Below are 16,646 nucleotides of genomic sequence, written 5' to 3'. Positions count from 1 at the left end.
TGTAAATGGGTGGACGTTTGCATGGCTGTTGGAGTTGCGTGTGTATTGTGTCTCTACTCTTTTATTGGTGTTTTCTTGGCGTTCTATAAGTTTGTGTGTGTGTGTGTGTGTGTGTGTGTGTGTGTGTGTGTGTGTGTGTGCGCGCAATAGTTTGAAAACAAATAATTGATCCTGGGCTCTCCATTATTCTCTTTCGATTCTTGTTTTTTTCTAGGTATTTTCTTGGCGTTGTGTGGGTGTGTACATGTATGTGTGTGCGTGCACAATAATTTGGCAACACTGCATGATTGAGATATTGTAATTTGCAGCGTCTGCGTAGAGACCACTTGATTTGAGGATGGTGTTTGTAGGGTTTTTCATGTAGTGAAGTGGCAGCAGTGGCGCCTCAATACATATTTTTAATCTTGAGAAGTGAATGATGTAAAGGATAAGGGAGAGGCCGTTTTCTGGTTAATATTCACTGCTTACAGCAGATCCTATGTCTAATTTCGAACTCGATAGGGGATGCCTAATTGGCTGGACTTTATACAGGGAGTGTTGTCCACATAAAGACTCTTTAATCTTTATAGTTGATTTCAAAATTTGGACTCCGTACAGTTGATTTTGGACCAATGGACTCTATATAGGGGTGAAGCCATTTGGCTGGACTCTATACAGGGAGTGATGTCCATCTAAACTGAGCTCACAGTTGATTCCAATTTTGGACTCTGTACTGTGGATTTTGGACCAATGGACTCTATATAGGGGTTGGACATCATATAGGGGCTGGACGCTCTACTGAGTCCAACATATATACTATTATACTATTACAATAGTATTCCTTTCTTCTAGGGGTGAAACGGTTACAAACGGGTAGCAGCCAATAGTAACAGTTACTATACATTTTCTGCGAGGAGGACATGCAAAGTCATGCAATTCACAGCAAGTGCACTACAACGCGACAAGCGCAGCATGCGCACGTACTGCGCTACATGCAAAACAGTCAAAATTGTCTAATTTAGGAGGATCGAACAAGCAACAACACATTCAACCTGTACATCAAATTGAACAACTGTGCAAATCAGCTAATATTACCGTACTGTACCGTCGTACACGACTAACAGGTACTCGTTTGCTAACGGGTCAGCAGCTAAACAAACGGGTACACGGGTACCCGGATCACCCCTTTCACCCCTTGCTTTGCTATAGGAAGAAAGTTTCTTCCTATAGCAAAGCAAGAACAGTTTTAGGTATGCTATGTCGTGATAAATCTATTATTGCCCTCATAATCGGTCAATATATGAAATATAGACCTGGTAAAAGACCTCGGGGGACCTCGGTCTTTTACTCGTTCTATATTTCATATATTGACCTCTTTAATCGTGCAATAATAGATACATATAATATATATGTATCATCAGCGCTATGAGATCAGAGAAGGGAAGAGTGAACGAAAACGAGAAAAAGAAAACGAGGAAAACGAAGAAACGCCTTCTAACAAATGTAGTCTAGGCATGTGAGATAGGGTGGTATTCTACGGTTCTGTTGCTATCACCCATCACTATACAGTGACCATGGCTACTGTTGGTTGGTCGAGGTAAGCAGACCGGACACTAAGCATAGCGAGCAGCAGATACAACCTGCGGAGTATGTTGCAATATCTACCAGATATCATCTTAATCTTTCACTGCCACCAGAAAAAAGACAAACAGACACACGCACATGCACACACACACACACACGCATGCACACACACAGACACATACACATGCACTCACACGCACGCGCGCACACACACGCGCACACCCACACGCACATACGTACACACGTACACACACACCACACACACACACACACACGCAAACAAAAAAACGAAGCTTGCTCCTGTGCTACATGGCCAAATCCACCAAATCCTCACTCACGGAAAGCCAGACCAGATGACCACAAAACAAACTCAGTGATTTCCAAGTGCTGAACATGTTCTGTGAATAGACGTCGGCGGATAATGCTCGAAAATCACACGGATTATGCTTTTCAGTATGCTGGCAATATGCTCTGAAAATCACTAAATTATGCTCAAATTATGCTTCATGACACTGTGCTCTTTCATGTTTATAATGCCACTGAAATGTATAGAATGTGTACTCGGGATCAAATGTGGACTTCCGGAGAAAACTGCATGGAAGAAGATCTAGTCTCAGCTATGGAGAAGGAACCAGGATACAGTAATAGGCACTGCAACATCAATAGAAGCACAATTATGTACAGAAATAGTAGAATAGAATGCAGAGTCACTGCAGTGATTTATGCATGACACTGCATTTGGGAGAATAATGTGCAAGAAATTTGAAAACAATAACAGAAAATAATACCAGTCGAACAGTGGCAGCTTTGGCTGCTGGAGAGACCACATCCTACATGCATGTACTGATCACCAATTCAAAAGCCAGAGGAAGAAGCTGTGAGTTGGAGTCAACACAACTGCAACAACTCTGCAACTACTTCAGAGCAGGGCGATGTGACCACGATTGTACTGGAGCATCAACGATGCCTCCAGTTGGTCAGAAAGCAAGCGTGCCTGACGTGAACTGGTGGCAGCTTCACAAAGGGAGAACACACGCTCTGCTGGAGCAGACGATGGCAGCAGCGCAAACACAATGCGGGCTGCAAGCTTCCATGCTTGAAGGCCAACCTGATTCCTCCACCATCTTAGACGACGATGAGTGTCATCGATGACAGCGTCTTCTGCAGCAAAAATGTAAGCTGGCAACTCCTCCAGCAGACGGTTCACGAGGGCGTCATCACTCATGCCGGGAACAATTCTAAGCGCTTGTACGTGGGCTTCGGTCAAGCCAATTGCTCTGGCCTGTTGTGGGCAAAGAATTCGCACCGCCTTGAATAACTTCACCACTTCAAACATTGGGGTACCTTGCTTGTTAAACTTGGTGCGGAAGTATTGCACCGCAGGTGCTACGAATACCTTGGCTTGCGTCACCATAGCTGCGGCAGCGGCCGCATTGCCACCAGCTATGTCATCGGCTGTTGCAATTGTTTCGGGGTAGTTCTCTACTGCAGCAGCAGAACACAGCTCTTGCAGGCAGGCATAGGCATCCACCACCATTTCACCATCGCCTTCGAGCAGATACGTCTTCTGGACAATTGGCTTCCCCATGTCGATGGTGATGGCCAGCTGCAGGCGTAGCTGTGTTTGCTCATCTGGATCTTCAAGAACTCGTTTCAGCTTGGCCACAGTGGACGGGCAGCTTTGGAGATCAGCTAGGAATACGTTGACGTGTCGAAATAGACGGTGTAGTTGAGCAAGTACCTCCCACCAACTCCACCACCGAGTGGCAGAATATGAACGGATACTCTCGCCGCTCAGGTTTTGCCAAACCAGTCGTGAAGCGGGGCTGTGACTGAACAGAGCTACCCATGCCTGGAGGAAGGAATCCAGCAGATCCGTGTCAAATTTTCTCCCAATCAGATCAAGAGAATGCGGGATGCAAATGATGTCAGCTAGCTGTGGGTACAGGGCATCCTTGAGGATCTTGACAGCAGCACTATTGACACTTGCACCATCACGAACCATAGCCAGCACACGCTCACTTGGATATTGCAGATCAGTTGACAATGTGGTGATGATTTCTCTGGCCAATTGCTGGGCATTTAAGCTCTTTGCAAGCACATGTACGCGGACAAGTCGTTGGCAGATCTCAAAGTCTTCACGGACGAATCTGATGAGGATGACGAGCATTTCACCCAAGTGTGTGCTTCCATCGAATATGACGCAAATGAATGGCTTGTCTTTCAGTTCCTCCTTCAATCTATCACGTTCAACTTCCAGAACAAAAGGGATATAGCTTGCTAGGTGGGTTGAAAACGTCAGCCTTTCTGCACCTGCTTCTAAAAGGGGCCGTAGGTAGTCTGCCTTAGCTAACGGAATGCCAGCCTTCAGGAACGCAGTCACTGTCTCAATCCGTCGCACACTTTGCTCCGTTGGTACTGCTTGGGAAAGCCCAGTTCCAGCCAGGCTGTGTCGTTGTTGATACTGCTCCCAGCTCTGGATGAGGCGCTGCTGGTGCAGGGACTGCTGCTGGTGTGTCTCCTTCCCCTTACTATGACGATGGGAGGTGATGTGCAGCTTCACAATACTCTTTTTCACGGATAATACTGTACAACAGACTTCACAATAAAGCTTTCCAGAGGAGACAGTAAGATATTCAGCTGGAAACTCCGTGACCCTCTGGTGTGGACTGATATTGACAAGCTGGGTGCTAGAACCTAGCGAAACTCGAGTCTTCTTCGCATTTGCTGAGGTGTTCGCCTTCTCCGTTGACGTTCTTTTCATGGAACGGTCTCTGGAAATTCGAGCTTCATCTGCTTTCTCCAGGTGATCGGCTGCATTACAATTGCTGTCTTCTTCCTCTTCTAATACGTCGACTTCCATGTCAGACGGATAATCAAGTGCCCTGTCACGGGCGCCCGCGGACTCCATTCGATCCGTCACGCTACTTCAGCCGCCATAGACTATTACGTTCAAGGAAACTTCTGATAGGATTGGGCCGTAGGACTAAACATCCAGGAGGAATGCGTTTGTTGACAGTTACAACTACGTAATGACTAGTAATCATGGTAATTATTATCATGGTATATGGCGCTGCATGCTGTCGTCGTGGATGGTATGACTCCCTGAAAGGGCCTGATGTAACACCTGTTACATTTACGGTGTAGATCAGGCCCTTTCAGTTTCACGGAGCCGTGCCAGATATACCGTGGTATGGTACGACTCCCTGCCGAGTCCCGGGTGTAGATCTATTTATAGGAGGATTCCCTTGCCTTTGTAACAAACAACGGACTCTGGACGGTGAACTTTTGACCTTTGAGGCCCTAGCGGTTTTATGCAGCAGTTATGCTGAAGGACCAACTAAATTATGCTCGGCAATGCTATTTTTCAGAAAGCCGTGATTATGCTCAAAATTATGCCGGCATTATCCGCCGATGACTATCTGTGAATCCCTGGCAACATTGTTAACTATAGTTTGGATGGCAGTGAGTAATAATAATTATTACTTGAATTAATTAATTAAAAACGAAGGTAAGTATTAGGTCACAAATAGCCACGGAAACACACACATCTAGTCAATAAAGGCACTTGTCATAAAGTATCCGAACGTTTTCAGTCCCTTCTCATCAAGGATTGTACAGGGAATGAATTGCTCAAGCTGGAAAGACTAAAACTTATATGGCGTAAAGGTAATGAGATAGCAACACTCGTGGCAAGGTGGAAAATTATCAAGTTCGGAACGACACAAAACTCGAAGGAAAATATTGATAGTGACAACAACATAGTGAGCAAATTTAGTTACATTGTTAACACGTCAACGAGGAGCAACACCAAACAATTGTAGCGACAACACATTTTCTTTCTGTACACAAAGTTCAGGATCTAATGTACGTATATACAAAGCTTCTAACACAGCCAAATGCAACGCACATCTACCACGTGACAATATTGAGAAAACATTATCACTGTACAACTCACGACAATTGGTACGAGCTGACAGATTATGCTTGATTGACGAAGTGCGATTCTTAGCTCCGTTGGGTGTTGTCTCCTCCAATGTCCCGTGATCTCGCCTCTTCGCGGCACCACCACTATCCGTCTCTGTCTGTTTTCGCGGCCTTCCACGTTTCCTGACACTGGCCATTGTGTGTGTGCGATGCCCAGTGTCCTTTCAGCCACGTCTCCTCCATTGCGGTTTTCTGTTGAGCTTCTTACTTCAACATGTCCAGTGTCCGATGTCGAGGTTCGTTTTCGAGGTCTACCACGTTTTCGAATATTTACTGTTGTTGTCACTTCCGTTGTCATTGTACGTGCGTCCTCACCAGTCCGTAGTGGATAGTGGTGGTGCCAACGCACGGCTTCTGGCACTTCTTAGTATTGTCAGCCTTGCACACACATACACTCAGAAAGTTGTAATTTTTGTACACCACTGAGAAATCGGAGGCCTCTGCCACCTTCTTCCCCAAGAAGTGCAGTGCCACTGGCCAGGATCTTACTTCCGGCCATTTACCTGACCTTGTTCCAAACGGACCAGCGGCAATCACAGCTGCTCACTTTCGCCCGGCAACTGTCTACCGTCTCCTAGCGTGATGCAACACGTCAAAGACGCCTAGTCCTGAGGGCATTTCAGCCCGGGTCCTGAAGAATGTGCAAAAGAGCTTGCGAAGTCTTTGTCCAAGCTATTCGCTCTCTGTTCCAGATGTGGAGTTCAACAAAATCTTTGGAAGACAGCTAACGTGGTGCTGGTCCACAAACGGTCCTCGCGCTCTGTTCTGAAGAACCACCAGCCAGTCTCGTTGTTATGCATAATGTGTCATGTAAAGCCATGGAAACTATAGTCAATCGCCAAAATGATGAACCATCTCAAACGCCAGCAGCTCCTCACTCCCCACCAGTTTGGGTTCCGTAAGGGTCTTGGCACGGCAGACGCACTACAGGCACTTCATAACGCCTGGTTGGGCATCGTTGGCCAAGCCAGCAGTGCGGCACGAATTCTCGCAGTCGATATAGCCGTGGCCGTTGGCTGGGTGTTCCACGTGAGCCTCCTCTACAAGGTCCGGAATTACTGGCACTCTTCATAGCTAGCGATGGCCGTTCACTCCAGTGCTTAGTCGGCGAGTAGATTTCTTCTCTCTACACAATCTCTGCAGGTGCAGCCCAGGGCAGTGTATTGGGCTCTACGCTGTTTTTAATAATTATATTAGAGAGGTTTTGGGGTAGGATTTTCCGTGCCAAAATCTTTATGGGCGGTGGTTTTTTCCAGGCCTGCTCCATACGATTTTTCGGCATTTTCACGTACAAATTTGGTACGAGAAACATCGATTTTCAGCGGGAAGCTTTGATTTCGGTACAAATTTTTCAAAATAAAAAAGGCATAGCGCGAGAATGTGACGTGTTTGCGATCGTAACCTAGGCAATGACGGCAAACACACAAGTTCCGTACTCAGGAACATTTCACTGCTCGAAAATGAGGTATAAAAATCCGAAGCGCCTCTACGGATTTTGGCACGAAACATCGTACTCCGGCACTACTTGAATCTCAACTTTCCGACATGGACTGTCACGGATGCTATCCACGGGGGAATGAACACAATGTGATATAATACCTAATAATATATGTGGAGGGGGGGGTGCGTGCGTGCGTGCGTGCATGTGTGTGTGTGTGTGTGTGTGTGTGAATGCTAAGAGAATAGTTTATGGTGACTCTTGCTTCACAGTTTTTACACATACACACACACACACACACACACACTTTTGACCTTTTGACGCCTATCGCCGGGAGGCGATGATAGCAATGCTACGGCAGAAGCCATAGTAACTTGTGCGGAGATTGCACCATTCAACAGCTTGCAAGGCGGAAGAATTGACCATCACTATTCAGCCTGGTCTACACCATAAAGCTATTTGAAGTGACTTTTTCTGGCCGGTAATCCCTATTTTTGGTCTTTTCAGAAACTAGCACCCGAACGACATCTGCAACTAGGTACCGATTTGGCTCGAGATGTGCCTGCCACGTTGGGAGTTCCTCGATCATGTCTTGGAGTTTTCAGCCACTGAAAGAATGTGGGGTCGATTTGGAAAAGAATCCCAGATCTTATCCGGAAGCAGAGTTAGTTTGGGCCAATCGACCGGGCATACTTGCCGGGGCTCACACCTCCAACACACGCTGAACACTTATTTGCTGACGATGTCACCCTCCTGTATGTACATGATAACACGAATTCCCTGCAGTGGAACCAATCTCGTCTAGAGAGCGACCTTTCTGCCTGCCACCTATGGGCCAGCAACGGCGGTAGAGAGTTCTCACCAGCCAAAACGACTCAGATCCGTAACTACAGTAACGACCACCCTATCCAGCTCTCTTCCCAACCTATCACCTTCTTTGAAGCTGCGAAGCATCTTGGAGTGTATTTTAACACCCGACTAGTCCAACACCGTCCACCTTCAGACCATCCTGAAAACCTTCCAACGTCGTGTTAATCTGCTATGCTTCATGGGACGGCATCTTGCCTCACAGCCTTTCTACTTCTATATAAACAAAGGCACACAATGAAAACCTTGGCAAATTAACTCCGTTGTGACTCAGAGTTTCATGGCTGAACCAATCATCAGACAACAATAATGGAATAGGAGGCAGCGCTGGTATATCTAAGTGGAGAGAGGTGTGATAATACGATAGCGAGAGGAGTAATAGCGTGAATGTATAAAGGGACAGGCTATTTCAGAGGCAGATGCAGTAGGCGCAGGTCTAGCACTAACAAGCACGCGTTTAATCTCGCTCACACACCACACCCACACACACACACACACATACTAACACGCACACACATAGTAACACCCACACACATACACGCACACACTATCACACACACACACACACACACACACACACACACACACACACACACACACACACACACACACACACACACACACACACACACACACACACACACACACATACACCCACCCACAACACCCTAACTTGCACACGGGCGCACGCACACACAAACACCCACCCACAACACCCTAACTTGCACACGCAAAAACACACGCATACACGCATATACACACCTATAGATATAATGCGCACACATATACACACACATGTCCACACGCACACGCGCATACACAGGCATCTACGTTCGTATGACCAATCTAAGCGCACACAAACTCCTGCAATCACGCGTCAAAAACCCCGCAGCGGTCATAGCTGTCTATGTTATAGGGGTGGCCAGCACAAACTTGCGCTGGTGAGGGCATTTAGATACCAGCTCACTTCTCTTGTTTAGGGAGGTAGCTTTTGAAGCTTTCAGCATGTGGAACTTTTCGGTGAGGCATACGCCACACTTCTTGCTGATGTTACTGTATGAAGGTGCTCTATCCTTGATCTCCCATCTGATGTCGAATCTGCGGTTCTCGTTTTTCAGATCCCAGATGTGCTTGGACAACTTAGTCGATGCGGCGTACTTTTCATGGCGGAAGTCCGAAGTGTATTTGTTGTAGCGCTGCATCTGCCGCTAGGGTTTATCAGGTGTTAGCGGCCGTCGTGAGTTCCCTTCGGGAACGGATACGATAATTTTTATTTTATTTTTTATGGTTGTGATATGAGTGCGCATTTACTTATATTTATTGCATTACTAAAAGTTAAACTAAATATTAAGGCTCACATCAATTGTCACCACTATACAATCTCAATCAGAAACACGCAGGATATCTTACCGCATTTGCCCACCACAGTCACCCCGCCAAAAACGTCGCAAGTCGCCTTAAGCTGTTGTACAGGTGTGTAGCCATTGTCACACGTTCCCACCAGTTGATTGTTTACGGCAGTGAATGAACCTTTCCTAAAAGTTCCGTTTGGAACAGTTGGTTTTGTACATATCTTGGCTACCAGCAACACAGTTCAGAGACAACATATAGAAAATAGTTGGTGGGTTGTTTGGTTGGTTTATATGCTACTTCCCAGTACAATTCAAAACCAGTGCTCAGAACTACAGCCACAACAATGGAGAGGCCCTCTGAAGAGCGCAGATGTGCTGTAGAGGTTGATGGGGGAAAGGTGTGTGATACACAATATCCCTGTGTCTTAGTACGGAGGCTTTCCCCACCTCAGCAGGTAGCTAAAGTGGGGCGGTCCAAGACCATGATTGAGAAATAGAGGGTACCAGGTTCAAGTCCTGCTTGGAAGCAGAAGGGCTTTTTTCCAGCCGTGCTGCAACCCAGAGTTTAGTTTTGGAACTCGTGGCCTGGAATGACGGAAGCAGTGTTGCAGTGCATGGGATTTTTCGTCATGGAAAGTTGCACGATTCAGGCAAAGGGTTCACTTTGCTTATGAACACTGACCTCGCACTAATATTGCTGCCTCACTAAAAACTGACGGAGACGTGAAAGTTTATCAATTAATCAAGGAAATGTTTTTCAAAACTGAATGACGAAAAGGCAACACTGTACCTCCAAGGATATCTGTGTATTTCCAAGTGAAGCGTGCCACACATGTGTAATGCACATTCCCCTTGCTCGACTGGGCAAACCTTGCTCTGACCTAAACACCTCCCACTCACTCTAAAACCGGATTTGCCAATCTATAATACCCTAGAGGTATTTGGTTTTACAAGTTTACATACTAGTGTTCATACTAATACTTAATAGGGTGACACCTTAAAAGAGAACCGTAATTATACAATGGAGACAACAGCAGAATTTTCGCCCGACCATGCCATGACAGTTCTGTTTGGTGGTGAGTGAATTCACGCAGCAAATGCCCCAGGCCGGGGGCCTCTTGCGTACTTGCAGTGCGGTGTTGAAGCGCAAATGTCTGAACTGTCGCCCCGTTTTTCAGTATGCTACATGGTTGTATCTCAGAGTTCTAGAATCGGTTATTTAAGTATCGATCATGTCCGCAGTATATTGCACCTTTTCTCCATGTGTAAGCACTTCGTCCATCTGGTATCTCAAAGCGCAGGATCACAATTCTTCACTTCATTCTATGTATAAATATGTGACTTCAAATTAATGCTAGCCATTATTTATTCTTAACCTCCACTGATCAGACCTTAGTGATCCAAACAACGCTGCCTGGAGGTAATTATATCGGTCAGTATATACAACCTGTAGTCATGCTGCTGATGTCATTGCCGGCCAGAGAGCGTATGTGGAGGAGGTGGAATTGCTTCATTGTTCATACTACTTGGTCCGCCAAGTATTAGTTGATCCTTTGCGTGCTGAGTAGCCCTTTACCAAAGGTGCTCGCCCTTTTTTCGCCCTTTTTGGAAAAGCCCGTTTCTTTCGCCCTTTATTGCGTTTTTTGGTGATTATCGCCCTTTTTGAGCTTTTTTAGCTGAAAAAGTGCTAAAATCTGTTTGCTCATGCATGCGATCACAGTTTCCAAGTGCTCGATGGGCCTTGGCATGCCGCTTTTTTGGGGGGCAACAAGTGCTAGTTGGTGAAGCTTGTACACAATGCTGTAAAAAGTGGGTTTTTTTTACTAACTTCCTGTTTTGCCTTTCGTGGACCAATGAATGGAAGAGTGCGTATTCATTTCTCAACTTGGGTTCATATCTGAACATGTATCATGGCTATGCTTCACTAAAAAAGAGCACTTTTTGCCTGCTTTCACTGAAACAAGAGCACTTTTGGCCTGTTTTCACTGAAAAAAGAGCACTTTTTCAGCATATTTTGAGGGCCGCGAAAAGCACTAAGTGCGAATTAAAAGAGCACCTTTGGGAAAGGGCTAGTGCACTAGTGCTGAGTACGAGTTAATTCGCGATTTATGCATGACCTGATCCACTATGTACGTTAACTCGCAAAAAAGTCGCGCGATATATCGCAGTGGACAGACGAGTTTACAAACTTTGTAACTTCGTCGAACATAAACATACGGCAACAATCAATATACCGTTGGAAAGGTCTTGTACTCACCTTTCCGGGTATAGAATGTTCTTTGCGATAGAATAAGAATCCATTGAGCGGCAATTAGATGAACACGGAAATCACGAGCCAGAGGTAACGCGAATTTTTGTTCATGACTTCTTTTTGTTGATGAGCGTGCCAGGGGATTTCCCTTTGGCACGGCGCATGCGTGATGGACATCAAATGAGGCGCTTGGATCTCAGCTTTGCAGCGCAGTATGAATCGTGAAAATCGGTTGAATTTGGGCAAGAAGCCGAACAAGAATGTGAAATTGAGTTGTGCCGTTCCGAGGCACGGTGGAGTAGTTTGGAGAGGACGTGGAAGTGGCCCTGATGTGTGTCTATGGACCTGGGAGCTGCCAGGATGGATTCGCTTGGTCCTGACCTTTCCAATGAGTCCAGAATGATGAAAATCCATCAAGGTGGAGTGAAATGAGAATAAATTTCGTTCTGAGCTGTGAGTGCATACTCCAACAAGAGAGTCAGTGCGCTGGAAAGCCAGTGGATTGGAGAAAAGAGGGCTCAGAATGCGAAGGGTCAAAATTGGCGCATATCTTCTCACTTGGTTTTTCGGTGTTCTGCCTGTGTCACGCGGCATGGAACCACCGATTCACCATCCGAACATAACCAATGACCATTGCATCCAACAACATGACAGCACAAACCATCACAGAAGTTGCGATTGGTTAGTTTGAGTCTTTTTGACGGAGCTGCCGCCGACGAACACTTCCGTCAGCGCAAGAAAACACTGCAACCTCCGCTCGAGTCCATTAAATAGGTCAGTATGTTCGCATTTCAGACCGATGGAGAATACAGTTTCTGTCTACTTCCAGCTGTCTGATGGCAAGTATCGCTTACCCCGGGGAGATATAGAAAAGCTGAAAAAGCGCTTCGTGAGCTTGAATTTCAGTGCTTGCACAGTGCAGCGCCTAGTGAAGGACTATCACCAGAAAATCGCTGACGAAGAAACTGCAGCTCATGTCGATATCTCCAGTAAGTGAGACCAATCCGGCGGACACACTTTGAAACTCACAGAGGACAGAGCAACGGAGCTAATCAAAGAAAACAGCAAGTCCTGAGGGAAACACTAGTGCAAAGGACTTTCAGGAAACTAGCCGAAAAGCCTGGTACATGGTGCACGGCGTTAGGACTTAGTCACCTAGGTACGCACAGGACCTGAGGTGCTACATCAAGCGGAAGCTATCACTGCGCTGCATGTACAAGCACCAGCAGCTCGCGTGAGTGCTGATCAGCAAGTACGACAAGCGCAAGAGGCGATTTCAAAAAAGAACACTGATATGGCGTTGCCTTTTTGTCTCAAACAAAGTCGCATTATTGCGACGAACGGGGATAACACTAGAGAGGTTGTGCATAACGAAAATTTGTAACTTAGACGTAGTCTGGCCACGAGTAACGAAAAAGGAAAGGAACTTTCGCGAGGATGGTCGCAAAACTTGAAGATCTTACGTTTTGAACTTTGGCTTCTTTCTCGCAAGCTTCTGTATACATGTACATGTAGCTGTGTTGATGAAGGGGGTGTCAAGATTTGTTCGCCATGGCCTTTGAAGTCGTTCTGCGAGTTCTTCCTACTCGGCATCCTGTGGAGCTGATGGATCTCTTTCCCGCTCTCTCAGCGATCCTCTGTCACCTGGACAGCGCTCGGGTAGTTCTGTCAGATCTGGAAGTCCAGTCAGTGCTCGCCCTGTGACAAAATTATTCTGCTGAAACCTCGCAGCAGAATTCTGCCACTTTGGCATCTTAATCTTCCCCTGCGACGTCTCAGCGAAGGACATTATTTTGATCTCGCGATGGACCTGGCCTTCTCAGGCAGCTTCGTTCTCACGACTAACCGTTTCGACGAGGGTCTCCAGCCATGGAGATCGTTGCCTGTGAGCTGGAAAACTTGAGCCCAACTCAGTTCGGCGGTGTGCCTACACGTGGGCCGGAGTGCACACTTGTACTTGATTCAAAAAAGTACTCGAAAGGGTCACCATGGTCACACTACGTTTTTCGTTGAGCACAACAGATTTTCTTTACGTATTGTCGTCACTTCCAGATGGCTCAGATTGCGAAAGATCTTTACGAATTTTCGTTATGCACAACCTCTCTACCTACAGCCAACATGCGGGCAGTCTCACTCAGCTTCTGATCGGCAAAGTGACAGACACGCACTGCCTTTGAGCGTGATTCGAGACGAGGAGAAGTGGAACAAGCCATGAAACGTGCAGCAGCTGTCCGAATCGAACGTTTTGAGCTCTTCTTCCAGCGACGATAGTGGCGAGGAGGATGTGTAACTTGCTTGAATTTTCGACTGAGTTGTTTACTGACATGTAAATAATCATGTATATAGTATAATGCTTTGTTATCTTGGCTTAGGCCGCAACCACAGTGCAAACTTTCATGCATATCTCAGTACAAGTCGGCACGCAACCACACTACACTCTTTGGTCTGCATAGATGACGTTTTCACGCAACCAGCACGTGACGTTGTCGTACCAAAGCGTGTGCCTTGCGCTGGAAAAGACCGGGAAATTCAAAACCAATGCTGATGCTATGTACGACGACCAGGTACAAAAACAAAAGTTGCACACAGGAGATGGAGCGCGAAAACGACGAAAACGACAAACGTGGCTTTCTACAGGGGTGCGCCAGTTGCTGAAAACCTACAAAGCGCATTTTGCATTTCGCACGCGTCGGCATGACGATTTCTACTGTAATGCCGTTTGTACGTGATTTTGTACCTAGTGTGGTTGCAGCCTTACTTCAAATATTGATATTTCCTTCCTGAGGCAAGTGTGAAGATAAGCGCCAATTGTAACTGGGCAGACTAAGTACCGTTGAAACCAATTACACACTCCTCAGGGCAAAGTCGTGTTTGAATGGACGTTCATACCGAAAGCCGATTTTCAACGCTGTTTCGACCACTAAGGTCTCATCAGTGAATGTGATTTAGCTCTACCCACACCAAGGCGCATGGTTACAAATGGAATGGAGATGCGGTCTATTTGAAGCACGTCCGATTGTATTTCGTATTTTTCACAAACAATGAAATTAACACACATGCACCCAAGTCCGTCAGTTGCTGGGAGCAAGCTCACGGGATACTGTTGTAACACTGATTTTGCAATCTGAAAACCACACAAGAAAGCTTACTGCATCCGGCTAGTGAGGTAATAGAGCTAGGAGCTTTTAAGCAAGTCACTTTGGGGTTACCGACAACCTCATATCCCTGATTACATGTCAAAGTCAGCGTATTCAGAGATTCTTCTTCGGAGAATACACCGTTGCTGTAAGACCCATAAGCTGGATCCGTAGGCCGTAGACAAACTAACAACAGAGATCAAAGGGCAAAAAGAGGCTTGATGAGTGTTTCTAGTATTTCATGTTTCTTCTGGTTATGTTGGGTCGGGTATGCCTATCATGGATAAGTCCGCACCGCCAGGCAGCTCAAAGCCTGAGCCTCCACAGCCACTATGGAGGCTGACTTGAAGGCCAATACTTGTCACGGTGTCAACAGCTCGCCGGGAGCATGGATGGAGGGATCATCCAAGACATTGGTTGGAATCTCCAGAAGTTTAGTGACTATTTAGTGACTATTTAGTGACCATTCTTCATCAACTTTCTACAGTACCAGCATGTCATGTAAACCGGTTCATCAGCCGGCGACTAGTGTCAGGGCTGACGAGCCTTTCTCAACAGAAGACGTTTGTGCAGCGATACAGAAGCAAAACGTAGGTGGAGCAGTCGGTCAGGATGGCAATTGCAGTGAGATGTTGCATGCAGGTTCTGACATTCTAGCTGGTTGGGTGTCCTCATTTTTCAATCTAATTTGCCAATTACAGCACTGCCCAGCAGACATGACTACTGGAATTATTGTGCCAATATACAAAATGGCAAACCGAAAGGAGCCCTGAAGAGTAACAGACCAGTAATGCTATCGTCAGTGGTTTGGAAAGTCCTTAAAGCATGCACAGACATTAAGGAGTTCAAGCTTCAGCTTCTTCGTCCTAAATAATCTCACCATTTTCGTCATGCCTCCCCTTGCAGTACTCTCTTTGTTTCTCTCCTTATTATTCAGTTCGCCGTGGTTGGCTACCACCCGACTTCTCATATATATTGGCAGTCTTCTGACGAGCCAGGATATGTTGAATTAATAATAATAATAAGTCCTTACATTCTTACAACCATAATCACAAAGAGAATTAGCACCAATATTCAGCAATTTGTAGACGAGTCACAAGCTGGTTTCAGACCAGGTCGCTCAATGGCTGATGGGATTTTCTGTTTGCGGCCTCTGTGTCAAAGAGCTTTGCTACTTTGCTGGAAGTATTCGGCAGCATTACTTGATTTCAGCGGCGCATTCGACACAGTGAACCATAGCAAGGCGCTCGATCAAATGTCCGCTTCGGGTGCACTCACCTCAATGATTAAATTGCTAGTCTCCGACACGACAGCTAGGGTGAAGATTGCTGGGCAGCTCAGACCTCCCTTCTCGACCAATATCAGAGTAGGTCAGGGAGACCCGATGTCTCATGCGATGTTTATTGTCTACGTAGAAGGTGCGATGAGGCAGGTGAGAGCAGCCTGCACCTCCCCTTCATGCCTACCTACTCATTTCTCACAGTATGCAGATGACACCACAATACATGACACTCATCGTGAGGCTGTGGTGGCCGCTGCAGCGAAATGTGAGCCAATTTTCGCCCAGGATGACCTGATACTAAATCTAACAAAACCTCAATTTGTAACACCTTCCCAGGATGATGAGGCATGAATAAAGAGGAAACTAGTCTCTTGGGATCTGGAAGTGACATCGAAAACCGTAGCAATGCCGCTAACCGAGCATTTGGCACTCTACCCTGAAAGAGACCCTTTATTATATAGCATGTTTATGTTTACCATACTTATCCTTTAGCGGGGAGTGGTGTTTTCTTTCAGGTTTGCCGAGTGGAAGTTTCGATGGACTTCTCGTGTGCTCTGGATGGCAGTCGTGAGTCAGTAAAGTGAGAATTCAAGTCGGCAGGAATCGCGCCCGCTCACACTTAGGGAGCAACACACAATTCCCCAATTATCGCCAAAGTCGCACCAACCTCTTCTACACACTTATCCTTACGGTTCTATTATGCAACTGTGGTCTGTGGACCTTGACAGCAGCACTTGGCAACAGGCTTGACACGTGACATCGCCGCAAA

At 46.3% G+C, this 16,646-nt stretch overlaps 1 protein-coding gene across 1 annotated transcript in view; it reads right to left on the bottom strand.

Annotated features, from left to right (window-relative positions):
- Positions 1–858: 858 nt before the first annotated feature.
- Positions 859–16,646, bottom strand: part of LOC135829809 (sushi, von Willebrand factor type A, EGF and pentraxin domain-containing protein 1-like) — a 71,734-nt gene continuing 55,946 nt past the window's right edge. Inside the window, exons 7-9 of the mRNA XM_065342201.1 lie at positions 14,608–14,781; positions 9,266–9,433; positions 859–1,666 (exon numbers count right to left, since the gene is read on the bottom strand). Of these exons, the coding sequence (XP_065198273.1) occupies positions 1,656–1,666; positions 9,266–9,433; positions 14,608–14,781 (353 nt within the window). The 3' untranslated portion in view covers positions 859–1,655. The remainder of the gene's footprint in view (positions 1,667–9,265; positions 9,434–14,607; positions 14,782–16,646) is intronic.

The sequence above is a fragment of the Sycon ciliatum genome, chromosome 13 (assembly GCF_964019385.1).
Source record: "Sycon ciliatum chromosome 13, ocSycCili1.1, whole genome shotgun sequence".
Lineage (NCBI taxonomy): Eukaryota > Metazoa > Porifera > Calcarea > Leucosolenida > Sycettidae > Sycon > Sycon ciliatum.
This window is presented reverse-complemented; position numbering and strand designations above follow the sequence as displayed.